This window comes from Lynx rufus, unplaced genomic scaffold, assembly GCF_022079265.1.
Source record: "Lynx rufus isolate CCGP_SWC_20201006 ecotype Redwood Valley unplaced genomic scaffold, mLynRuf1.p SCAF_4, whole genome shotgun sequence".
NCBI lineage: Eukaryota > Metazoa > Chordata > Mammalia > Carnivora > Felidae > Lynx > Lynx rufus.
The window spans coordinates 31,533,624-31,560,400 of record NW_025814856.1 but is presented as its reverse complement, the minus strand read 5'-3'; the positions used below and the strand labels follow the sequence as shown (position 1 = coordinate 31,560,400).

General features: G+C 42.7%; 1 protein-coding gene across 2 annotated transcripts in view; it reads left to right on the top strand.

Annotated features, from left to right (window-relative positions):
- The window catches only part of ADAMTS9 (ADAM metallopeptidase with thrombospondin type 1 motif 9), a 160,787-nt gene that overhangs the window by 91,118 nt on the left and 42,892 nt on the right, over positions 1–26,777 (top strand). For both annotated transcript variants that reach the window (XM_047096973.1, XM_047096972.1), the window contains one exon: positions 1,063–1,239. In XM_047096973.1, coding sequence (XP_046952929.1) covers positions 1,063–1,239 — 177 coding nt within the window. The remainder of the gene's footprint in view (positions 1–1,062; positions 1,240–26,777) is intronic.

Below are 26,777 nucleotides of genomic sequence, written 5' to 3'. Positions count from 1 at the left end.
GAGAAGGATGGGCGTGTTAGTCCACGCTCCTGGCGAACCCAAATCACGTGTCCCCGGTTTCACATAACCCAGTAGTAATAGGCAGTCATAATGGAGCGTTCTGTTAACTTTCGTTGACGGTGCGCTGTTCTGGAGGGCTTTGCCGAAAGGCAGGAAGGGGGAGTCAGGCTTTGAGACTCATGCGTTGTGGGTTTCCCAAAACTCCTCACAGAGTTCTGTCCTGTGGGGCTTGTGATTAAGCTTCTGTAATTGGACCAAAGCCAGGAGAGTACACGCATTCACTGGGATGCTTGCTGTCAGCGCAGACCAGATCATTCCAAATTCTGTGGGAGATCTGGCCTCGACACAGCAGGAAAGCCAGATGTCAGTGTTCCTGGATGTGAGCACAGCAGTGCCGTCCAAGAAACACAGCTCGTTCCTGCCTCAGAAGTTCGGGTCTCCCCCACCACATTGTTTATTCACCCTGGGGAAAATCATCATTATCCTGAGATGCGGAGATAGCGTAAAATATCTTAACGTCATAAAGGTCTGGGGAGGTTGGAGTCACATAATAGCCACAAGTTGGTAACAGCTTCTTACAAGCTGCCAGAAAATAAAACTGGCTCAGTCATTATTCCCTTTATTTGGTAGTGGGTGGTTTCGGGATTTTTATTGGTTTGATTTTTGCCTCTGTATACCTCAAAGAAAAGGCTGTCATCTTATCCTAGTCACTTACTGTCGAATTGGCTATGATCAAGTTAATTAACCTCTTTTAAGCTCCGTTGTCCCATTTGTAAAATGGGGCAAATAATTATAGTCTCCTCCTGATGAGACAATGCCCACACCAGCGCTTAGTACAGGGGAAGGGAAGCACTCAAGAGACGATGCCTACCGTTAAGTCAGGGAACTCCAGTCTATCGTATATAATAATTTTGGTAACTCAGCTCGGTCCTGCCTAGAGACTTACCTTGCCCAGTGCCGTGATAGAATTTGGTTAAGAAATTGTTCTTAAGGGAAAGAAAGGAAAATTTGTCGCTGGCTGTTCAGACCGAGTGACCACAGCATCATTTTCCCCTCTTGCAGTGCACGAAGCTATGCGGTGGGGGCTTGCGCACGAGACTGGTGGTCTGCCAGCGGCCCAGCGGTGAGCGGTTTCCAGATCTGAGCTGTGAAATCCTTGATAAGCCTCCAGATCGCGAGCAGTGTAACACACACGCTTGTCCGCAAGACGCTGCCTGGAATCACGGCCCTTGGAGTTCGGTACGGCCCTAACTCTTAATGTTCGTTAACCAAACTATTTGACTAACATGCCTGATTCCAAGGTGTTCTGGGTCGCACTCCTCTGCGACAGCCAGTGGTCTTGCTCCCAAGGGCATCCCCGGGACTGTGCTGTGGTCTGTGATTGTCCTCATACTGACAAACAGGAGAATTAATTTTTTTGTGGTATTGCCGAAGTGACTTTACAGAATACATGTACCTCATATTGGCCTGGGGCCGATGTCAAGAAGTAGCTTCCTTTTTGAGAAAAGCAAGACTGGATAGATAGATAGATAGATAGATAGATAGATTTTTTTTTTTTTTAAGAAATGAAATACGTTCATGTAGTTATTAAGCTCCAAAGTGATTTAAACAGACAACTCAATAGCAGACATTCTTTCCTTTCCTAAGCTACGAGAGTTTTGACTTTGTGGGGAAGATACCTGCATATTGAGGCCAAACCAATTTTTTTTTTTCTTCAATGACTGTAATTTGCCTCTGTATGACTCGGGTACGACTCTCGACGCAATCACCGTAAAGCCTGTGCCCACAAAAAAAGACTGAAATCATTCTGACAACGCAAAAGACCAGCGACAGTGGACTCCATGACTTGGTGCCTTTCAAGGCATCTGAAATGTTCCCTCCCTCTCCCCAAGACACAAAGCCCGTTTGAGGCGCTTTTTTGCATCAGTCCGAGGCTTCCCTTGCTATGGGCTCGCTGACATTGTGAGACAGGTTTTCCACTGTAAAAACTATGCAAACTTCTGGGGCGGCTCTTGGCAAACAGAAGGTCGGCTGGCTACGTCAAAACAATTCTTTGGCTGAGTTGTGTCATAATCTTTGGAGCCGTTAGGGCTGTTTAATGTAAATAGAGTAAACGTTTCTGTAAATACATTGATTGCACTGAATCGGAATTTAGTATTATATGAAGTCATATCCAGAAGCCTTTTTGGCTGCATAGGGTTCTGAGGGAAAGTCTTAACCATTCCTGAAACCAGATGAAGAACAGATTAACAGAAGTGAAATGTCTAATACCTGTCGATGCCTCTTAGAATCAGGGGTTTCAGGGTCTGAGATCATGTCTGCAGGTAGAACCTAGCTACATAAGCACTGTACTTAGTATGAAGTAGAAAGCCAGAAAACTTTAGAGTATCCTCTCTACTGGTACTATTTAGCTGGGCTGCAAGGCTTTCCTTCAGGAGCTTAAGAAATGCCACTCTGAGTCAGATGTATCTTCACCCGAAGCATTTTGTCTGCAATACTGGCACCCTCCCAAAATGAACATTTTGAAAAAGATCAGAAATGGCTATAGAATGTCAGGAACATCCTCTGGCACTCCCAACTTCCCTAACTCACCTTTGACGTATTATTTTTCATGAAATTTCCCCTCTCGGGCCCATTATATTTTTACCTTGTTCGCTCAGCCAACAGCAACACCACCCCAGAGTTGTGTCTCAAAACCTCTAGCCCTCCAAAAAAGTTCTTTTTCTTTAATTTTGACCAAAAAAAAAAAAAAAAATCTCCTGACCTTCAGAGGTCAGGAGATATTTAATATATAATATATATAATGTATAGTAATATAATAATATATTATATACTGTATACATAGTATACGTGTATGGATACACATTATATACAATATATAATATATGTTATATTGGTTTCCATTGCTGTTCTCCTTGAATGCTTTCTAAATACACCTCAAATTTTTTTTACACAAGATCACCACCCTCCCCCACAGATATTTTAAGAGTTCAATGCTTAAATTTTAAACTATGATTTGCTACTTTAGCTGAAAATTTTAAGATTTTTATTGTAGTTACTCTTCTTAGGCCTGCCCACGATTTTCTGAAACACAGAGAGAAAAAGAAAGAAGAGAGATTCCTAGTGCTGTGTCATTCACAGAAAAGAATACATGGATTTTTAAAATATTTTTGCTGCCTCTATGATTTTAGTGCTTCCTTTATAAAGTGATCGTTGTTCAAGCATATATTTAAATGCCTCTATAATCTAGGAGTAAGGCCAGTTGTGTAAGGCTTCTAGCTGTGATTTTAAAAAAAAAGTGAAATCAAAAGCATTCTGTTTAAATAGATAACGTTTGTAATATATTACTTAAATACATGTGTGTGAGGGCCGTCTTTCAGATTCTTACTGTAGGACTTTGATTTCACTTTTATGTCGATTTTCATGGATGCTTTGGTACAATTTCTGAGCAATTCTAAATTTAAGCATACCTCAGAGAATCGTGTTAATAGCCATAAAACCACTCCCATGGTGCTTCATCATTGTAACAGACAGTGAAATTAACAACAGCAAAAAGTATATTTGAGGTGCTAACATGTTGCTTTCAAGAGAAAGCACACTCCATTTATTAGAGACCAAGAGTAGCAATTAGTCCTTCAGTAGGATTGCTTTCTCTCCCCAGATTTTCACACACTGGCGATAGTGTCCAGAATCAGCTGCGGCCGTGTGGAGTAGGCCTTTTCCGAGGTCAAAATGGAGATAGCCTCATTCAACATTTGTTACTAAGGAACAATATTTAGGAAAGAAAAGCCACATCATGTTAGCGTGGCCTGCCAGTGTCTCTTAAAATGAAGCTTCGGTGAACGTAGGCTTAAGTACCTGTCTTAGACCCTCAGTTCTGGCTCCTGTCATTGGAGATTCGGAATCGTGATTTTGAAAAACATCCTCCAAAAGCTCAGCCTTTTCTGTCCTCTTTTAAATGTGTCCTTCCACTCTTACTTGGTAACGTTCTGATTTCTAAATCAGGTTCGCACCCTGCTAATGCCTTCCAGTCTGCTCCTGCCGCTTGTGGGAGCGGGCTGAGGGGTTGAACGCACACGTCCCATGACTAGCGGATAAATTAGAAAGAGAGCTCTATACTGTCAAACCACGGCAGAAGGTAGTTTAAAAATCCGCAGCTTTCTCCAGTCAGCAGATCCATGGAGAGAATTCAAGTAACAAAGGTTGCAGGTGATGTCAGCTCTCCCAGCTGGTCTTGTCGCATTCCTTTCTGCGTTGCCCCGTGTATCTGCTTGCTCATCATCTTGGACCCTGTGCTTCTCCTTAGGAGAAACTGCTTGTTTGGGTTTTTTCGTGACAAACCTAAAAGTGTTCTCTGAGCCTTGCTTTAGGTGCTCTGGAACAACGCTTGTCGACCCGAATAATGAGAATTTATGAGCTCATGAAGGAACTGTGCTTTTGTTTCTGCCTGGCCAACTTATGAATTTGTGTCTACCTCATTTTCATATTAAAGTTTGCAGCTTCCTTAGGTAGGAAGAGAAAATGTCTGACATCAGTATTTTATCACCTCGCTGCATCTATCTCTAGCAAAAATAAAGATTGTAAATGTCACTACCAAACTTTCTGAATACGGTTTTATGCAGCCAAGCCTAGTATTGTCTGAATATTTTGAGCAGTACAGATTTCTATGTGTTTATATAATAAAGCATATTTATTTTTTCCATGTTATTTAATTTTATATACAATGTTTAAAAATCAGTGTTTATCAGCAGATTGTAAAGGCAAATAGGCTATGTGAATTAGAAATTCATGTGTATGTTTCTTTGGGTTTTAAAAAGATACATTCTAACTTTGTAAATCCCTTCCAACGTGTCCCATCCCTCTCCCCAGTGTCCCATCCCTCTCCCCAATCTGAGCGGCCAACTGGTAAACTCTATGTAATTGGATAGTTTAAAATGTGTATTTTAAAAGGATACTTAAAAAAGAATTCTGAATTGGAAATGATGCCTAGTGATATAAACAAAAATATATGAGGCTTAATATTTTTGTTTTTTTTTCTTTTCTAATACTGTTGTCCTGATTCATTGAGTCTCAGCTATGAAATATGAATGTTCCATTTATTGAATTTGTAGATAATGATAAAATATAGCCAGAAGACAAAACAAGCGATTAAAAGAAATGGTCCTGAACATGTAAAAAGAGCTAGGTACAGGAAAACACTAACCTAATGTGCATAAATTTGATCACACTTTATTCTTTGTGTTCAGATAACTATAAAAGACTTGAGCATTTGTCAATTTTGTTATTGGTTCACCTGCAATACATTTCAGAAGGAATTTCTTTCTTATTAAATAAAGAAAATATGATCAAAATAATCTTGGAAGTTTTAAGAGAGCCTGCGGTTTTCAAAAAATTATGCATCATAAAGATGGTCCCTGATACCTATTGGTTCCACATCCCCTGAGTCTCCTCTTTATGTGTAATTTAGTATGGTAACTGAGAGTTAAAAGGACCAAAATCAGATGTATGTGAGTTTGGGGTTTCTGTAAGGTGCCAAATAAGATAACTTCTCCAAAGCAGATGATGATAGCTAACTTTTCCTGAGTATTTTCTGTGTACCAAGCCAAGTTAAGCAAATATACATCATATTTATCCCCCATGTTACCCCAGGAGGGTGGTGTTTTTATGAATCCATTTGAGTACCTGATCATCTACTATAGTGTTAAGACTTCACTAACAGTATACTGACTGTACTAATCCTGCCTAGTCCGACAGAAATAGCCCGTATTCAGAATGAGTTTTTTTTTTAACGTTTTTTTATTTATTTTTGAGACAGAGAGAGACAGAGCATGAACGGGGGAGGGTCAGAGAGAGGGTGACACAGAATCTGAAACAGGCTTCAGGCTCTGAGCTGTCAGCACAGAGCCCGATGCGGGGCTCGAACCCACGAACTGTGAGATCATGACCTGAGCCGAAGTCGGCCGCTTAACCGACTGAGCCACCCAGGCGCCCCAGTTTATTTATTTATTTTTCAAATGTTTATTTGAGAGAGATCGAGCACAGGAGAGTGGGGAAGGGGCAGAGAGAGAGGGAGACAGAGGATCTGAAACAGGCTCCAGGCTCTGAACCTTCAGCACAGAGCCCAACGCGGGGCTCGAACCCACAGACCGCGAGATCATGGCCTGAGCCAAAGTCGGCCGCTTAACCAACTGAGCCACCCAGGTGCCCCCAGAATGAGTTTTTTAAACTCCCACTTATATTCAATAAAAGAGATGCCTAAAAGTCAGACTCCATCAACCTCCATGTTATTTAGCTAATAGCAACATCATCCATTTGACTCCAGCAACAGAATAATCCACATTTATTACGATTATTGGTAAATTCCCATAACCAGCACTTGTAAACACTTCAACTGGTTATGTTTCAGGAATGGCAGAACATCTCTCTTTCATTTTAAAGTTATCACATCAGCCAGATTAGGAGGACAGTATAAAGATTTTGGTCATCAGGAATGTCACATTAAATGCATATGCATTTTTTATAAAGAAAAAGATTTTTCACTAGTGAGGACACATCTTCAATACACTGCTGGTGCCTTTTAAAAAATAAATAAGAAACACATTATTTGGCTCTATCCATAGGAAGTAGTGGAAAATAAGGCTTTTTTAAACAAAACATTGTAACATATGAAATTACAAAATACCCGAATTCAGTGTAGATTAAGACTCAATAACCCACTCATCTCAGATGTGTTCAAAACAAGCAAAACACTGGCCTGCATCTAGCTCGTTGGAGATAAAACTTAACTAGCTTTTTCTCCCCCCATTGTTGACAGCTGATATGTCCTGATAGCTTGACAGATTTCTATTTTTACAGTTTTAAAAAGTCCGAAGATGGGGGAGACAGGGGTAGGAGAGTTATTAGACCATGAGGAGGAGTGTAGGTCCTTTTACTGACTCACGTCAGCGAGTTGTCCTTCTGGAACAGAAAGGAATGAAAACTTTGGAATGTACAGTGGGAGCGAGAGATTGAGTCCACGTCTAATTGTTTAGGAGGGAATCCTGATTAGTAAAGGCAGTTGAGGTAGATTGATTTTACGAAGAGGGAGTAAACAGTTCTAGGTCATTCCTTTCAAAAGGGGAGGGGGAGGCGGGTCACCATTTATTTTTCAGCGAATACTTTTTTATGTGCCTGCTGTGAGCCAGGCACTGTTCTAGGTGCTAAGGATACAGCAGTGAACAAGTCGGAGCTATTCTAGCGGAGAAAGAAAAATGTGTTGTTAAACGAATCAAACCAATTATACGTGTAATTAAAGAACTGACAATTTTTTTTTTCCTGGCAGCCTCATTACAACCATCAATATAAAAATACAGACTGCTCTTACTGTGTGTGTGTGTGTCTGTGTGTATTGTGTAATTGTACATTAGCACACAGCTGCTAATGATCTTTGGTCATTAAATAAAAATTATCCATCCTACCTTTCCTTTTAAATGTACAATTACACAATCATTTTCAGTGATAAACGCTCCCTGGCTAATGACACGGAACCTTTAAAAACCTCTTATCAGAGAGTGTTCTTCTATTCACCGCTACATTATAACCCAGGCATGAGGTCCGTGGTCTGAGAGCCAGGATAGGCAGAGATCCTGGCTTTCCATCTCTCTCTGTCAGGGTCCTCAGCCTCCACCCAAACGTGGGAAGCCCTGGCCGAGGTACATTTTCCCCTTTGTTATTTGATGATCACCAATAAAAACATCTAGAACGTGGGGATTGCCACACCACCACCTTTGCTTCCTGTTGTTTTGTTTCCTCTGAAGTGGGATCCTTTTCATGGATTGTTTTAAAGACCACAACCTCCCCTTCCAAAAATGTAGAAAATGGAACGTTGGCAGCCAAGAAAAGAGTGTACGGGAAGTAGTATGGAAGATAATTGATACAGGCCCAACGGACAAAACCGTCTTTCTTACCAGATCTGCATCCCCTTTCCCCTCTTAGAAAGAGCGTATGTCTTGGCCAGTGCGGTCCAATAACTCTCTACAATGAGGGAAATGTTCTCTCTTTTTGCTTTCCAGCATGGAATCTGCTAGCTGCATGTGGCTTATATGGAGCACTTGAAATGTGCGACAGGGATACTGCACTTTAAATTGTATTTCGTTTTAATTACTCTAAATCTAAACAGCCACCTGTTGCTGGTGGCTACCATATTGGACAGGGCAACCTCAGGCAACGTCTTTAGCAATTAATCCGCAACTAGCCGAGAAATCCGTAAACTTACAAAAGCAAGTTGGAGAGAAAAACCCTGTGTTTGGGCTCGTAAAGGGTCCCTATGTAGGATGCCCTTGCATGCAAATGAGTACCATTCTCTTGCCTTTCTTCTGTTTTGTGCCTTTGTTTTGGAACACTTCAGTGGGTGTTCCCTGACAGCTGGGCATTAGAAAAAACAGGACAGTGGGAAGAGAGGCTTATCAGAACCAGCTGTCTTGAGGGTAGTAACTCCAGAGCCTCAGTGTAAAAGCAGCTGTTAAAACAACTCTCCTCTTGTGCGTCTTAGAGTTCAAGTTCATCGTGGCAGTAAGTTCAGTTAGGGAAAAAGAGTGTTTATGTGTTCAGTGGGCCGAAAGGGCAAGGCTTGATTGATGCTTTTTAGGAGAAGACAAAAATGGAAAACACCAGGTAGTCACCTTGTAGAAGCTTGAATTCCAAGAGATCATTCCCTCTTTGAAGGAAGTCTCCGGAAGGCAGCTTTTCATATTCACTGAGCCCTGTAGGTAAAGGTTGAGCAGATTAGCTTTAAGGGGCTGTGTTTGAAAGATACTTCTGAAGAATCAGAGCTGAGGCAATGTCTTCTCCACCACTGTGGCTCTCATCATTTAACTTGGCAAAACTTAGCCTCCCCAGTGATAAGAAAACCCTTATGGATTCATTCACATTCGTACACCATACTGACACACACCCCCGCTTTGAAATTAAAATGTGTGCAACAGCGTTGGCTGCAGATTGAATGATGATGTCATCAATTCTCTCTCCCAGTGGCCAGATAGCTGTTTGTTTGTTTTTTCCTTTAGAGTGACATCTGAATTAAACTATAAACCACTCAGGTGAAATCTTTTTAAGAAGCACTTATTAACTTATGCTCGCAGCTTGGCGGCATACATGGGAAATGGGAAATAAGTAAAATAATTCTCAGGATCTCAGAAAGTGGATGAACTGATAGCTTCAGGTATCCACAAAAGAGCTGTTTCTCCCTTCACTTAATTTTGTGCCATGTATTTCTTGCCATAATTATAGGAAGGGCTTTGATTTTTTTTTTATAACAATCACTTGTATTTTGGAGTCTTTACTTTTTGCTAGGAGTTCTACAAAGCAATTCACCCATATAGTCTAATTTAATCCTCTGTACTTGATGAAGTTAGCATCATGTTGGGTCTAGGTCGCACTGTTGAGAAGGGGCTGAGTCAGGACTTGACCCTGGGGCGTTCTGCCTTTCAAGCCCCAGGTTTTAACCAAGATATAATTCCCTCATCTTACTCTTTAGTTGGTGAAGTGGTAAAATGCAACCTCTGTGGAAAGAGGAAGTTTAAGATTTTCTGTTCCCCCAAATTGTAACGATTTGACACATTCTGGAATTCCTGAGCTATTAACAAATTTTGCTCAGAGTTCTGAAGGGAGGAATATGAGAAAATTGTTCCTCTTAAAATTAAACCAAGTAAAAAGTAAAATTTGGGTTTAGAAGATGTTGAGGAAAAAAAGCATCCTCATTTATTTATTAAACATGCATTGGGTGATATTTCTGACATTTTAATATGCAAAGAGCAATGAAATAACTTGGGGTAGTCAATCTAAGTGTTTTCTGTGTTCAGTGGATGTATAGGTAACAGGACAATAGATCAGGTTTTGTTAAAGCCAGTTGGGGGATTTGCAGATGCGTGTGGTGATGTGGTTTGTTGTCGAATGTAATCTGCTGCTTCCCTACAAGGGAATTATGAAAAAATGATGAAATTAAAATGTATTAAAAAGTGATTTCACACTAACAGCTCTCTGGTTGAAATAAAACACATCAAATGCACTGAGATACCTTCCCAGCTGGTTCTTGGGCTAAATCTAAGCTCTTCCTTGAGCAACGCTGAGTTTCCTCTGTTCCCATTGGTAGGACAGTCATCAGCTCTGAGTTCTGGCCTTACATTCTGTTCCTTTCTTCACCCCCCCATCGTCCCAACCACTGTATTCCTCTGTCCACGTGGCTGCTGGATGATAAGACTTGGTTATGGTTTGGGAGCTGTGTGGGATGAAGAGAGGGAAGATGTAGCAGAAAAAAAAACAGTGGGCTCGTTTGCTTCTTTTTAGTAAGACAAAGGAACAGATACAGTCACCACATTTCAAGTGAAAAACCTTTTAACCAAATCATTTATTTACTTTCCCCGAACCTTAATTTCCTTTGGGCTGAAAAGGCCTGCCATTGAAGCTTGTTGCCTTACTCCAAGTGGGCATACCATAAGCAATTTTGAAATGGATGAATGAATGAATGAGCCCGCTACTCAGGAGCTGAAATCCTATGGCATTGGCCTAGAAATATGAAAATTAGGAGCTAATCTGTATGAGGGAATAATTAAAAAGAAACACATAGGATTGGATGTTGGTGGTGTATCAACAGTGATTTCCTGACTTGGGGAGTTGTATGGCATTTATGTAGGAGAGTGTCCTTGCATTGATGGGACATTATGTGTATAAGCAATATATACGTATATATATATACATATATGTGTGTATATATATATATATATATATACACATACATACATATATACACATATATATGTATATATACACACATACATATACATACATATATATACATACATATATACACACGTGTATGTATATATATGTATGTGTGTGTGTATATATATATATATACACCATTATTAAATAGAGGGGGGTGTTGTAATAGTTCGCAGTTGGAAAACCTAGATGAGGGGGATAAGGGAGGTCTTCATGATGGTCTTGCAATCTTTAAGTTTGATGTATTTCAAAATAAGCTATTGTTAAAATTACTTAAACATAAATAGGTTCAGAGTGTGTATTTTACTTCACAAGGAAGTGAAGGGTAGGTCTCTGGATTTATTCCAGGACTTATAAGAATTCTGACATATATTAGAAAGCTATTTTTATTCTCAGATTTCCACTAGCACATCATAACAAAAGTGAGTTCTGTAGCCAGGGCTCAGTAAAAATCTTTCTCAGTTTTTCACTGGTTTATGTCCCATGACTTTCTCTTCCCCTTGTCTCTATCTCCCTTCTTCCCTTGGCCCCCTCGTACCCATGCAACTAAAATGAAAGGCCCCTGGGAATGGTGTGGTTTTTATTCCTCTTTTTCCCAGGGAAACCCAGACTTTCATAGCAAGTCGTACCAGTAAATTCCAGTAAAATACTTGGTTGTACGCAGATTCACCTTTTTTTTTTTTTTTAGATCTACTACTCCCCAGTAAAGCCCAGATTCCATTGAAAACTAAGGATTGTGGTTCTTTTGTTTGTTTTTTTTCCTCTAAAAACGCGTGTTTATTTTCCTTGCACTTAATAAAAAGCCCTCACCCAACCAACTCACCTATTTCTGCATTACAATGTGCCCTTTCTTGTTGAAATCATTATTTCCTTCTCATTGGTTGTCTTTTTAATCATATGTGAAATATCCGGGAACTCTTAGCGGTGGCAGGCCAGGGACATGATGTCAGGGAGGAAGTGCTGTCCCGAAGAGCGTGTTTGTTCATTGTAGTCATTGCTGTGTGTGGGAATTGGTTTCACGTTGTCCATGTCACGTTCTCTGGAGACCAGGACTTCCCAACTCTTTTAGCCTAAGACCTTGATCTTGGATTGATGTTCAGCAGGCCCTTTACCACTTCCTTCCATGAAAAAGCTCTCTGTGCCCCACCATGGCTATTAAATCAGTTACAATCAATTCCGTTTTGAGGTTTTGTTGAAGGACTTTCTGAAAACCTTAGGATAAGTCAGTGGTTTTCAACTGGGGGTGATTTTTACCCCCTGGGGACATTGGGCAATGTCTGGGGACTGTCTCAAATGGGTTGGGGGTGCTACTTGTATCTAATAAATGGAAGCCAGGGATGTTGATAAGCATCCTACGAGGCACAGCATAGCCCCCAACAGCAAAGAATTATCTCACCCAAGATGTTGACATAGTACCAAGGTTGTGAAACCCTAAAGAGACATCTGGTGAGGAGAGGGAGGACTCCTCAGCAAAAGTCAAACTCAAGGTCACAGATGCAAGCCCCAAGGAATGTCGCTGGCTAGCTATCAGAAAACAGTTCTCTCCAGAGAGTTGAATTTTCCATTATATGTTATGTGGGATTGCGGGAAGCCATCAAGGTCAGTCAAAAACTTTCAAGGATGAGCTGAAAATATGAGGCCTCAACGTTGTCTTACCAGACTGAATTTGCAAACCAATGAGTAGAGTCCCTCCTTCTTTTTTTGAAGTCGGGAGGGAGAATTGTTATAAATGTCTACGAATGTGTCCAATGTAATGCGTAGACATTCTGCATGACAATTTTGGCAGGAGTGACCAACTTTGGAAACAAAGGCACGCACGAGGATGGGCATTTCTAAAAAGGGCTACTCTGCCATGTTCACACCTTTGGATTGTTCTGGTAGCACTGATAGTTCATACTTATAAGTTGCTTTTAACTTCGTGTTTACGGCCTCAGTATTTCCCTCATCCACGATAGAATTTGCACATATGTAATAGTCCGGCTGTATCTAGGAATTGGTGTGTCAGAGTTGAACATTTTGGGTTTTCTTTTGGATACTTTTTAAAAGTAGGATTCATTCCTCATTTGCATTTGATCAGAGAAGTAGCAGATTGTATTTCTGATTAGAGACTAAGGCAGAGGTGCAGAAAGTATTGTATGGGTTGTAAATAGGAGTGAATCAGGATACCCCCGTCTCAGCACTGTTGACGTGTGGGACCAGGTAGTTTCGTTGTTGGGGAGCTGGTCTGTGCATTGTAAGATGTCACACAGCATCCTTGTTTCTACCCACTGGATGCCAACCATCCTCTTGGTTGTAATAGCCAAAAATGTCTTCAAACGTTGCCACATCCCCTGGGCGGTGATATCGCCTCCTCCCTGCATTTCTATGGATTTCTGACAGTAAAACTTTTCTTTCCATATTCTCATGGGCATTAGGTGGGCTATGTATAGACTGCAGCATTTCCCAAATGTGTCTGATACAAAATTCCTATTTTTTTGAGTCAGAGAAGTCCTTAAAGTTATAAAATTAAAAATAAAAAGTTATAAAATTCCTTCCTCCTTTCTGGAAAGATAAATTGTTACGTTGTAGAGATCAGCAGGTTTTCACCATCAATGCCTTCAATTATTTCCCACCAGTTTTTTTTAAATCCTTAAGAGGAAGCCATACGTAGGTGATCAGCTTTTCCAGATGTGTGGCATTAAGTTGGCTTTTCAGCGCATGAACCTCTGAGGAAGAAAGTTTCTGAAGCTCTACCTCTCCTCTTCCCTTTGCCACTTTGCAAATCTTCCGTGCTCTAGCAGAAAGCAAATGCAGTGTCTCCAACCTCCACACCACCCATATGAATATACCTTCCGAAGAGCAGGCTTAACTCTGAGCGTGGTGGGTCAGAGAACATTTTAGATGATGCCTCTCCTGGTCCTAGAATGAAAATCAATCTCAGTACTTCTCCTTCAAAAAGGTCACAAAACAGTGGCCACATAAACACTAAACACAAAACACTATTTTGACTCCAAAACTTTTAGACCGAAGAAATCTGTCAGTAGAGGAGAAGACAAGCACAACAAGCCCCAAGATACTGTTATCAACCTCAGAAGTTTTCTGGTAGGATCTAAGTCCTAATGAGATACTGTTTTTGACCCACAATGTTTAATGTATTTTTGATGGAATGCCACAGAAAATTTTATTAGAAGATCTGGACACTGGTGCCCGATGTAGAAGAGAGATCTCCATAAGACAAGTGAGTGCCACCTTCCAGAATTATCTAGAACCTTAAATTACCAATGGACTATGTAAAAATGACTTTAAAATTAGAAATTGACTTTTGCCTTTTACCTAATTATAATCCAAATTATAAACCTAATTATATTTATGTAATTTAACTGGAAGTGGAGACCTAATAGCAACAACCCCCATTTACGGAGCATTTGCAGTGAGCCAAGCCCTGGGCCTGGTGCTTTTTTGTGCGTTATTACTAATTATCATAAAATCCTTGCAGAATGGACCTTATTACGTAATAATGGATGTAATAAGGTCCATTCTGCAGGTGGGAAAAAGCTTCCGGAGGTAAGCAATTTTCCCAACATCATATGATCAGTAATTCTTGAAGCCCCACCTGACTGACTCCCAGGCCCCACGCTTTCCTGTTTCCTCTCTGATAGGGCTTTCAAAATTTCTAGAACTAGTGATTTTCGATTTGTGACACACGCAAGAAACTAGCTTCTGCACAAATGGAAACCAGTGTAGCTCTCCTCTGCTTTTAAAAAAATCCACTGAAGCTGCGTCCTTAGTCTTGGAATGTTTCCCAAGGATTTTCAGCCAGGTTCCTAGTTTTGTTTACCTTACTTATCGAAAGCGGGAGGGAGCTGAATATTTGCATTTTTAAACAGAAAAATTTTGACAGTTCACTTGGTGTTGAATGGTTTTCAAAAACAAAACAAAACAAAACAAAACTCCGGAATTAGGCTTGGTCACCCAGAATTCCCCAGCCAGTGCACCCAGAATTCCCCAGCCACTTCAGGGCCTGGCTTCCCCCTGAACATTTATGGCACCCTAGGATGATGGGAACTGATACATTTTTAAGGAAACTTCTGCTGGACTAAGAGAAGTAGGGCTTTCTGAACACAACCTGATCCTAATATTTGGGTCACAGCTACACCACTTAATCGGTCTGTGGTGGCTGGTTTATGGAAGGTGTGCAGGACGTTGGCAGTGATTGATTTCTATCGAATTCGCCCTACGGTTATGAAATCTCAGGACTCCGTGTTGCTTTGGCAGCCCTGTATATCGTATATTTTGAGGGCCTTTTCTTCAACGGAAGGGAACTTAAAAAAAAAAAAAAAAGTCCGTGGGCACCGGGGTGGCTCAGTTGGTTAAGCATCCAAGTCTTGATTTTGGCTCAGGTCGTGATCTCATGGTTGTGAGACGGAGCCCTGTGCTGGACTCTGCTCTGAATTTGGCGCCTGCTTAAGATTCTTTCTCAGCCCCCACCGCTTGTGCATGCCGTCTCTCTCTAAAATTAGTTAATTAATTAATTAATTACTGGGAATAGCAAGTGTGAGTTTTCGGAGGTTTTTTGGTTTTGGTTTGTTTTTTGCTTTTACATCTTTCCAGCCAGCATGGAGATAGAAAATGCCCAACCTACATAGAACCCCTTTGTGTTCATACATTTCTTCATAGGTTGCTTTCAGTCTGTATATTTACCTTTTTCCACATGGGAGAAGTATCATTCTGAGGTGACATCTTTGGGGGTGAGAAACAACATTATGTGACGCTTGGGGTACAAGACGGTCTCAAAGGCTTAGAGCTGACTTTCAACAACAGTCTTGCCCTTGCAGGGGCAGAGTAGTATTCTGAGTTCCTAGCTTCTGCCATTTGCCGTTGGTCTTGTGTTATATTCTCACATAACCTCCCTCTTAGGTGTCCCCTGTGCAGTATTTAGTTCTTTTTTAAAAAGTTTATTTATTTATTTATTTAGAGAGAGAGAGAGAGAGAGAGCAAGTGGGGGAGAGGAGGAGAGAGAGAATCCCAAGCAGGCTCCGTGCTGACAGATGTGGGACTCGATCTCATGAACCATGAGATCATGACCTGAGCCAAAACTGAGAATCGGATGCTTACCTGACTGAGCCACCGAGGTACCCCAGTGTTGGACTGAGTAGACACAGGAGATAGGAGAGCACAATAGTTATTTACTTGGTCCTTACAATGAACTGAGCATTGTGTAGGATACTGACTTAATCCTTAAAAATTCTTGAGACATAAGTGGCCCTAGGTTCTTTGAGATGCTATTCATTCACTCATTCATGCATTCACTTGCATATTCCATAAGTATTTGAATGTTTTTTTTATAAGCCAGGCACTTCTCTAGCTACTGGGGATATAGCAGTGAACAAAAAAGACAAAAATTCTTAGAGAAGAGGAAAATAGCTTGGAAGGGGGGATGAGAACTGTACATTTAAGGAGTCAGGCAGGTATCCATTAAGAAGGTGAGATTTAAACAGAGATAAACTGTGTGGATATCAAGAAGAGTATTCTGGGTTAAGACCTAGAGACAGGTGTATTTCAGGCACATCTTAGCAATAGTAAGGAGGCCACTGTGGCTAGATTAGAGGTGGTGGTGGTAGGATATGAAATAAGAGATACGATTGAGGCAGTATAACATACAGGTAAACCATGGGATGGGGATCGAGGGGTTAGGCTATTGGAATGATTTTTGCTTACACTCGGTGAAGTAGGAAACCATTGTGGGGAGAGGAGTTGAGTGGGAACGTGAATTTGTTTTCAAAGACGGATGCTGGCTTCTGAATTTAGAGGAAGCTCCTCGAGGAACAGAGTTCTGGAAGCAGGGAGAATATTAGGAAACCATTGCAGTAAATCACATGGGAGAAGCCCATCAGTGAGTGGCTCAGATGTTCACAGTGGAAGCGGTGAGAATTGGTGGGATTCTGATGTATTTTTAAAGTAGTACCTAAGGATTAGCTGAGAGTTTCGATACAGGCTATGAGAGAAAGAGAGGTGGTGGAATGAGCCCAAATATTGGGCAGAGAATAAGCAGAAGTTGGATGGAATTTCCATTGACTGAGATGGGGAGAACTCCAGGAAGGAGTGGTTTTTGGAGGCGGACCAGGGCTTATGCTTTGGACATGTTAAGACTGAGATGCTTGCTTATTCACCGTCGTTTCATGGCTCTGTTGAGCAGAACTGGAAAGAGATGCTTGCCGTGGTTAAGCATCTTGCATAATATCACAAAGGAAGAGACAGCCCTGGTCAAACCAGGTCTGAATGATTCCAAAACCAAATTCATACCTACCACCCTCTTTGACTCAACCCTTGGATGTCTGTTTGAGTAAATCTCAGAGTGGTGTAGGAATAATGTAAATTCACATAGAACCATTGACCTAATGTTAGCCACTTCAAATGCCACGTCATTCACGTAATAGCCATTTATGTTTTAGCTGGTTTTTATTTCTTCTTGTCTGATCCTTTCATAATGGTGCTTTGGAGCCATTTCTTTACCAACTGATAAGCAGGAGGAGAAGCAAGAAAAGAAACATGGACGAGGGGCGCCTGGGTGGCTCAGTCAGTTAAGCGTCCCACTTCAACTCAGGTCATGATCTCACAGTTCGTGGGTTCGAGCCCCATGTTGGGCTCTATGCTGACAGCTCAGAGCCTGGAGCCTGCTTCGGATTCTGTGTCTCCCTCTCTCTCTGCCCCTCCCCAACTAGCACTCTGTCTTTGTCTCTCAAAAAATAAAAAATTTTTAAAAACATTAAAAATTAAGAAAAGAAACACGAATGAATAGTGCCTGTTAACAGCACCTTGGTCTGATCTGAACTCCCAATAGAGCAAAGCAAAGTTGGAGGATGAGCGTCTAATTCACCAATGGTTAAGATAATCTTTTTTCCTTCCTGCTGAGATATGTTTCTCTGGATGCAGACTCAAATATGTATGCACATTTCAGTTTTGGGGTGGCATCCCCCACCCCTGCCAAAAAAAAAAAAACAAAAAAAGTTTTAAGTTTTCCAGTATAAGATGTTGGACATGTTGGCATGTAAAGATGTTCCTTTCGTGCCACGCCAACAGAGGAAGGTCTAGATACACAGAGAAAGCAAAACTGTGGAAGAGGCAATGGAATAAACTTGGTCCTGGTGTCTTTTAAATGACTGAATGGCAGATAGACTAGTTCTTTTGGAGGAGGAAGAAGTTCCTGACTGCCCTGTAGTATCATGAGTGGGTGTTCCTGAGCATTGTCATCTTCTAGAAGAATGACATCTCCAGGTAACCTCCAGTCACAGTCTGCCTGCAGAGTGCCAAGAAATTCTGGTCACTGTTCCCTCAGCTGTAGCTTTGCCAGAAATCACTGAGACACTTCTTCACTTACCTTTGCAACAGCTGAGACCTGGCACAAATATCTCACCTCCTATCCCCTATGTTCCAGACTGCCTTCATGAATAATCCCGGGGTAAGCACAGGGCATGCGTCCTTCTGTCATCTCCACCTCTTTCCTGCAAGATTATTCTGCTGATGTCAGATTACAAATAATCATCACCTATAACCTCGAGAGGCAAAAGAAGTTGTGTAAAATTAGTCAGTGTGCTTAGGAATGGGGAGTCAAAGGGCATGTTAGGGACAACAGAGCCTGGGCATGTACTATGCCTCAGATTCCTGGGGGCACCACTGTACGTAGCCATGAGAAAATTCAGCTTTTGCAGATTTTGTTGGTTGTTATTCTTTGTCTTGATGAGGAGGAAAACTGTCATATTTACATTCTGGCAGAACAACAAGAACCTCAATTCGGGTTTCATGACTCATGTAGCTAATTTCATATGCTGTTCTGTTTAATGTGAATATTTGTTCTCCCCCCATAAGATGTTGTCACATTAAGAGGTTAGGAGGAGACAGCTGGAGAGCCCTGTGCCTCCTAATTCTTGGGGGTAACGGGAGGTGGAGGGCATGAGCCCTTCTTACTGTCTCCCCTTATTGGCTTGGCCCTCCCATCCCCCTTGTGAGCCATCTGTGGGGCCACCTACTTGGCTGTAGTATTGAGAGCAGCCTTCGAGTGTGCCCCAAGGGTTGACATGTGATCCTTAGTTCCTTTTCTCCCACGGTCTTAGACCTTTGGAGTACTGCAAAGACTGCCGGTGTTGGGGGCAACGGAGATGGAAGGATGGCCTCGTGCCCCATCCGGCTGGGATGACCGTGACTTGCGCATCTGCTTTCTTCCATGGTGTTCCCTGCCAATCTCCTGCTTTCTCGGCTCCTTTTCATGGTAATAAGTGCCATGGTGGTCCTGGACATAAACAGCCATCAGGCAGGCCTGTCAACATTGGCTTTACGCCCTGAAGTCACAGCCCTTGTTTCCTGGCAAAGCTTTCTCTCGCTCCTCAGTCACTCGGCTTCCCCGATGCCCCCCGACCAGAGCCATTCATGGGTTGTGAGAAGCCCTAACTGTGTGCACACCCACCAGTTAACAAATAACTGTGACCACTGCCACGGCAGAGCCGAACAGAGCCAGGAAGTGAGTGAATGGGCGTGCAGTAATGGCGATCCCTGGTGTGGATTCTGTGTCTCTAGACATTAAAGAAATAACATAACAAGAAACAAATGAGAAACATAAGTAGTCCCTCAGATAATAAGTATGAGCAGGAAATGGTGGAGTAGGAGAAAGATGTGGCATTCAGATGTGGGGTCCTTGTCTTCCTCGTCTTCCTGTCTTCTCTGGTCAGAGAGACCGTATTAATAATAGTCGATAAAAGTGAAAAGGGCACCGCAGAAGCAGAGGAATCTTCGACATTTATGTCTGTTCTGTGGATTGCTCTGTGACCTTTGGAAAGGAAAAGTCTTCGCCCTTTTACTTGGGTGAGATGTTGCCTAAGTCCCTCCCTTACTCAGCAGTGCCTGTGTTAGAACGTTAATCTGAGACTCCATTAGTTGACGTACATTTTTTTTTAAATACCTTTTTAACCACATGCTGGGGGGTATTCTAAAAGACTCTGCTGAGTAGAAATAGTGGTAGTGATGCGAGTGAACGTGCGTCGATTTCTACACCGCTTGGCCAAAGCCCCAGGAGCTCCGTCTATATGCAATACAGTCGTACATGTATACAGTTGTTCCGCTTAATTGTAACATAACTCTGTTGAGTGTAGACTGTGCTGTTGTCCCCGCTTTACAGAGCTGAGAGAGGTTCGGTAATTTGCCCCAGATGGCCCCGAGGTGAAATGGCAGGTGGCGTGCCAGCCTAGCACTGCCTGATGCCCAAATGCCCTGCGCCCTGAAATGCTGCGTTTTAGAACAAGGTGAAGACAAGTAGTGAGCTTTTGTTTCCTGTGCTGGCACTCGTGCCCCTCTACCCGTTGGAATTTGTTCTTAGCTGGTGTCCCCAAACAGGAGCTTGTTACACTCACTCTTGTTCATACTCGTGTCTGCTGTCCGTCAAAGCCAGAGGCGGGAGAATCTGTGCCTCCCTTGCTAGTCCCTGTTGGGACTATCCCTTTGGAATAGAAAGAGTCAGGGTGGCTGGTTAGCCGTGGCTGCTGAACAACACGAAGAACGCCCGTACTTGGCTACAAATCCCCGGGGCGACGGCGTTCTGTGCGGGGCACGGGAACTCCTAGTCCTAGGCGTGCATGTACTCCTTCCTCGCTGTGTCACTGTCAGCATGCCGTGTCTCCTTTCCTCTTGTGTTCCATTTGTGAGATAAACAGACGGACTGGATAATCTTCGAGATGCCCTTACAGCTCAGACAGTTGAGAGATTAGCCCTCGGTGAATGGACAGGCCCACATTTCCATTCATGACCGTGCAAAGAGCCATTCATCAGTGAACGGAAATAATCATTTGCCCCATGACATCAGGCGGGCCCCAAAGGGTGAATAAACCCTGAAAAATGGCCAAGAGAAAATCAGGGTGTGGCTTCGGCCCAAGGGAAATCTGGCCCTTTATGTTTGTGGCTGTTTATTTGCACACGAAGCGTCTTTCTTCCCAGGGTCCTAAAGATGTTAGGAAAAAAGTAATAAAGTCAGACATACTAACTCTGTATAGGTACTGTCTCCCTGAGAGACTCGAGGAATCAGAGGCTTCAAAAATAGGCTCAAGAGACGTTCCTTTGAGGTCCTTGCTCTCTGTTGTTGACTTGAGTGAGCAGGGGTGAGCACCTTGTTTTCCTCTCTGGTCCCTTTCTTCAGTATAGCTTAAGGGAGAAAGTGGTGATTCTGGAGAGGACCTGTTTGAAGACCAACTCTGTTGCTTCCTGGCTTTGTGTCCCTGGCTAAGTGACAGCACCTCCTTGTTTCTCTTTATCTGTAAAAAAGGAATCCTCAGGGGCGCCCGGGTGGCTCAGTCGGTGGAGCGTCCGACTTCGGCTCAGGTCATGATCTCGCGGTCCGTGAGTTCGAGCCCCACGTCGGGCTCTGTGCTGACAGCTCAGGGCCCGGAGCCTGTTTCGGATTCTGTGTCTCCCTCTCTCTCTGACCCTCCCCCCGCTCATGCTCTGTCTCTCTCTGTCTCAAAAATAAATAAAAGTTAAAAAAAAAATTAAAAAATAAAAGGAATCCTCATAGTATCTGAGTCACACAGGCTGTTGGGATTAATGACAGAAGCCAGTGTCCTTCAGCCCAGTTTTCCCATTCACAGTTAAGAGTTCAATAAAAGGTAGCTGGTGTGATTTCCAATAGCTCTGCTCTGACTGAAAGAGGGGTCCTGGGGTGGCCTTTTTGCATCTCAATAACTTGTGCCAAATCGGTTCAGCCCTCACACTGTGGGTCAGATTCCGAGTGGTTCTTTCTTTGTGACATTTAGGCAAACATGACGTTTCGTTTAGAGCACACTTCTGTGATGCCTACAGATTTCACGTGGCCGTTCGTTCCCGCAATTATTTGCTGGCTGCCTACGGCGTGGAAGGCAGTCTATAAGCACATGTGAGTGATGGCTGCTTTCTTTTTCCTCGGTGGCAAGCCCACGTGGTGTTCCAGGCCCCACACTGAGCTGTGTTTGAAACTCTGATCCCTAAGTCCAGATCCTTGTGCTCACGTCCTGGCTTCCCCGGAAACGGCATGCGCAGGCTGGTTTTGCCTTCCCCACTGGTGCCATGCTCCTGTATATGCCCTTCGTTACTCCCCGTAACTGGCAAAGGCAGATGCGAACCTCGGGTGTGAGCCTCACGTCCTTTCTGACAGTACATTCTGCAGGTGAGGCTTGACTTTGTGTTTTGTTCAACCAAGTCCAAAGGAGACTAGAATCAGAAAGAGCCTGCTGTCCGTGAAAGACACAACGGAACATTCTTTTAAATGGAGGGATTTGGATGTTACTTTCACATTTTAGGGACGCACAAGGGCAAGGCACATCATGATTAGTTCAGGGTCCTGCCCCCAAACTGAGTTCTGTTCGTCGGTCTCAGAGGGATGGTTCGCTCCCTGATTGGCAAAACTCCTTCCATCAGGAGAATCGTGACTTCACTTGGTCATGGCTTGCGGCCTCTGTCCTTCCTCTCGGCCTCCGAGCTCTTCCTTACCTGCTGGCAGCCAGTCCCGTGGTTGGAAATATGGGCTAGTTGATCAGTATCCTCCATCACACATTACACATAAACAGAATGTTTCCGTTTATGTGACTGTGTATTTGCAGTGTAAGTGTCTTTCTTCCCAGGGTCCTAAAGGTGTTATGAAGAAAGTAATAAACATGTTTCTCATGTTTTCTAGATCCCTTGGAGGTGGAAATCACCTAGATATACAGAGCAGTGCCAGAATTCCGCCAGCTGTTCTCCTAGACCATCCATTAACCCCTGTGTAGTGAGCACCTGCTATAACCATGCGGTCCAGGTCTATACCTCGGCCCCGCTGGTGCTTCCTCTAAGCCCCGGCATCTCCCAGCCCCATCAAGAAGCCTCCATCCGGCCAGATTCTCTGAGCACCCCTGACCTCCAGCCTCCACTTCTTATTCCTTCTTAGTTCCTTACGGTGGCCTTACCAATTCCGCTCTCTCCTCTGTCTTTGCACACATGTTCAGGTTCACGGCTGCCTTGGCAACGCAGGAATCTCCCTCTCTCTAGGTCCTCAGCCCTTCTCATCCTGGCAGACACACTGGGGTTGTTTGCTGGCTCCTTGATGTCTGAGAGACCACACACGTCTACAAAAGTGAAAGGGCAGAAGCAGGGCATCGCGAACGCCAGCGGTAGCACGCCGGACCCTAACCGGCACCATAACCAGGGCTACCACTGAGAGAGGACAAGCCCAGAGGAGAGATGATGAGCAGACTGCCCATGCCTTGAGTACATTGTCTCCAGCCAGATGAGTTGAAATGCAAGGATGTCAAACTCTTAAGACGTTAGGCGAGTAGACCGTGTTAAGGCAAGAGCTGAACAAAGCTTCACGTTAAACATCCCCTTTGAATGGCCTCACAGAAACAAAAGCCTCAAAGCCCAGGCATTTGGGATACTGACCTTGATGTTTCTTTCTTTTTTTTTTTAATTTTTTAAATGTTTTGATTTATTTTTGAGAGAAAGAGAGACAGAGTGTGAGCAGGGGAGGGGCAGAGAGAGAGGGAGACACAAAATCTGAAGTAGGTTCCAGGCTCCAAGCTGTCAGCACAGAGCCCCACAAGGGGCTCGAACTCACGAAATGCGAGATCATGACCTGAGCCGAAGTCACTCAATTGACTGAGCCACCCAGGCACACCTGACCTTGACGTTTCTAAGTCACAAGGAGAGACTATACCATTGTTTGGGAGTGTTGTGCAAAGCTGGGGAGAAAGCATGCTCGTAAACATGTTCGGTTGTTTCTCCAGAGGAGCAAATGTGGGACTCCAACTGGCAATTTAGGAGGCTATATCCACTGCCCATTTAAGGACTTAAACATTCCCCAGAGCAAGAACCCTGAGACATGTAGCCAACAGATAGCACATAGTAGGTGATGCACTGAACTTTACTCTTCAATCTCAGTGATGCACATCGACTCAAAAGTCAGTGTCTGGAAAAGGACTGGAAATGATCAGATGGAAATTTCCCTCAGAGTAGAAGAGCTGAAACGTTTGTTTATTTGATTATCAAAATGACAGCTTCTTTAGAGAAATCATAATAGACCCACTCATGAACCTGTTAGATATGAAAATTTCCATAGGCAGCTTCTTTTCTTCACTGGTAAGTTAGAAAGCATGAGATGAAAAGTGTTTTTTTTTTTTTTTTTTTCTGATTAGTTACCTCGAGAATGTCCTTATCACTTTTAGATCTTCATTTTAGGCAAATAATATGTGAGTCATGCTGAACTATTGCATTCTTTTTTTCCAAGTCGGTTCCATTCAAATCCCCAGATAAGAAAAACGCACGTAGGAATGGGTGGGATGTAGCTAATCTAGATGTTAACAGGATGTTTAAGGCATCGTATTTGGGAACTCCTTTGTTCCCTTTCATTTGAAGGGCAATAGGCATGGGTCACACCAGTAGTGCCCCTCAGATGAATTAGTATCAGTGATGTTAGTGATAATTTAACTGTTTCCCTTGTGTTGGCATTGCCCTCAACAGACGTCTATCTGTGTTGGAATCATGTGGGGAGAGGTATCTAGAAAGCTTTGTGGTTACTTACACCAGGTTGGAAACACTAGTTATCTCCAATAACAGTACCTATCTCAATGGTTGTTAGGATGATTAAATGAGATGTTGCACGCACGGTCTTAGAGGAGTGGGTGGCACATAAATGAATGCCAGAATACTGTGCCTTTTCTCATTCTGCCTCTGTAGGTTGCTGTCTACTTTTAGACTGTCCCTCCAATGCCATGCAGATTACTGAATTAGCATTTTCATCAACTCTCTCCCCCCCCCCCCCCCGCTTCATAGTAAAGGACAGCTTGCTTGGATGATTTGTATGTTGAAATGATTATCCCTATAGGTGGATTTGTTTTAAGTTCATCCATGTTCATCACCATTATGCCTCTTTCTTCATTAAGCACATTTTCCCACCCAGGAATCTGTATCTTTCAAGTTCAGTCTTTTTCCTACAGATAAATACATCCTTGACGCCCAGGGCTGTTTTCCCATCCCTGTAAACGTCATCACTGTCCGGTTGCCCATACTGCAAACCTAGGAGTCCCTCCTGAGTCTGCCTTCTGCCCTGCACCCCATGGCTGATCCACCACAAACTGTCATTTCTACCTTAAAAAAAATAGGTCATAAGTCCACCAACTTCCCCCACCCCAATACCTCTGCACCCTATTTAGTATCACCATCACCTCTTGCCTGGACCAGTGCACTAACTCTTCCTGAGCAGTTTTACTATTTCCCTTCATGCTGTATGCCCATCCATTGTCCTCTCAGTAGCCAGGGTAGAATTTCTGAAGCAAAAATCAGACCGTGTTTTGCCCTGATTTAAAACTCTTCTGTGATTTTTCCAAATCCAAATGCATTATGACGACCTATGAGCTCTGCACGGTCTGGCCCTGGGGGAAGCCTCAGGAGCCCTCTTGCACCATGGCTCTGTGTCTTTCAGAGCACTCATTTCTGTTAATAAGCATGCATTTGTTTTTTGTCAACATTGCAGTGTTTTGATTAACACTGGCCTGTAAGCTCCGTGAGGGCGGGGAGTAGTCAACTTCGTTCATCACTATATTTCCAGCCCTTCGCATAATTTTTGAAACTTAGTAGTTGCTCACATGTTTGTTGAATAAACACAGAGGAACTCATCCCAAATTCCACTTGTGCCCCTTTGTTATTTATTCGTCCAAGGAAAGTTTCTAAGGACCAAAATTAGTCACTAACAATAGAGATTATTCCGTATGCAAGTCATTAGACTGGTGGTTTGTAGGAATATTTCTAGGAGCTTCATTTTAAAAACCTTCCAGAATTATGTCCCAAGTCTTTATTTATGTCAAAGCACCATAGGTTGAAAGATGGGTATTTTTGTTTTGATCTGAATATTCAAATTGGGCTCCTTTCTTCCTCACCGTATGCTCTGTTAAGATTTCCAGATTGACCTCTCCAAATCATAATACTGTCATAAGATGAAGCCCAAATGAAACCAGCAATGTTTCCCTTTCCTAAAGTAAAAAGTCAGGGCCAAACCTATTAATATACATATTTCAAAATAATCTATTCGCTACTATTGAAATCTTTACAATGATTTGTGTTTACTAGAGAAAGAGGTCTGGCACATTTATGAATGATATAACTTTGGACATGCTTGGTAACAGCGGTTGAATTAATACTAGGCTACGTGTTTTACGTGATGCTATTTATCTATTAGGCATGAAAGGGCACTTTGGTAATTTAAGTTAACAAAATCACAAAGTTAGTGAGGGCAATAAGAACTATTGAATAGGGGGCGATGACACGAAATCTATTCCCATTGCAGTTTCACATTTTGTTCTTCATTCTTAAACTCATTTCCCTCTAAAAGTCAAGAACGTTGTATTGGGAAGTAATGTGTCTTGAAAATCTGAGCCAGCAAGCTTATGATCCAAGTGGTAATGACTTCTGTAATCGCTAATGAGGCAATGGACGTTGAATATCTCAGTGCACTCATTGGGGCCAGCCTCTTGCCTGTTCCACAAGAAGCTGTCATATCAAATTTTTGTCCTGACTCCATGGGCGCTTTGATTCCTAGACCTTTCTGAGAAACCTAATCTGAAATCAAAGTCAAGTTCCTCAGATGTGGTCAGACAAGGTCACATTTAAAACAGTTCAGTGAACTTGCAGATCAAAGTTGAAAGGTAATGCCCCCCTCCCAGAATTGGCACAGACTTACCTGCCAGCTTACCTTTCGGTTTCTAATGTGGCTTTTTCACCTCCTTCCCAACGGACTGGGAAAATGAGAGTTTATCCTCTGAAAAATGGTAGGAGAGTTTCCTTAAATCGTTTCATTAGGAAATTGGACACAGTTGTATTTTGGAAATGCACGTTTATCCAAATCAGTGAATCGCAAGGCATTTGGTTGAAGAAGTATCCTGATCCTGCCTCAAGTGAGTTGTGCGAAAGGCATCCTTTCTAATTCATAGGAAGATTTTTTAGAAACTCAGGATGTCATGGTAATTTCAGGTTCATTGGCTTTATTTTTTGGCCAAAAT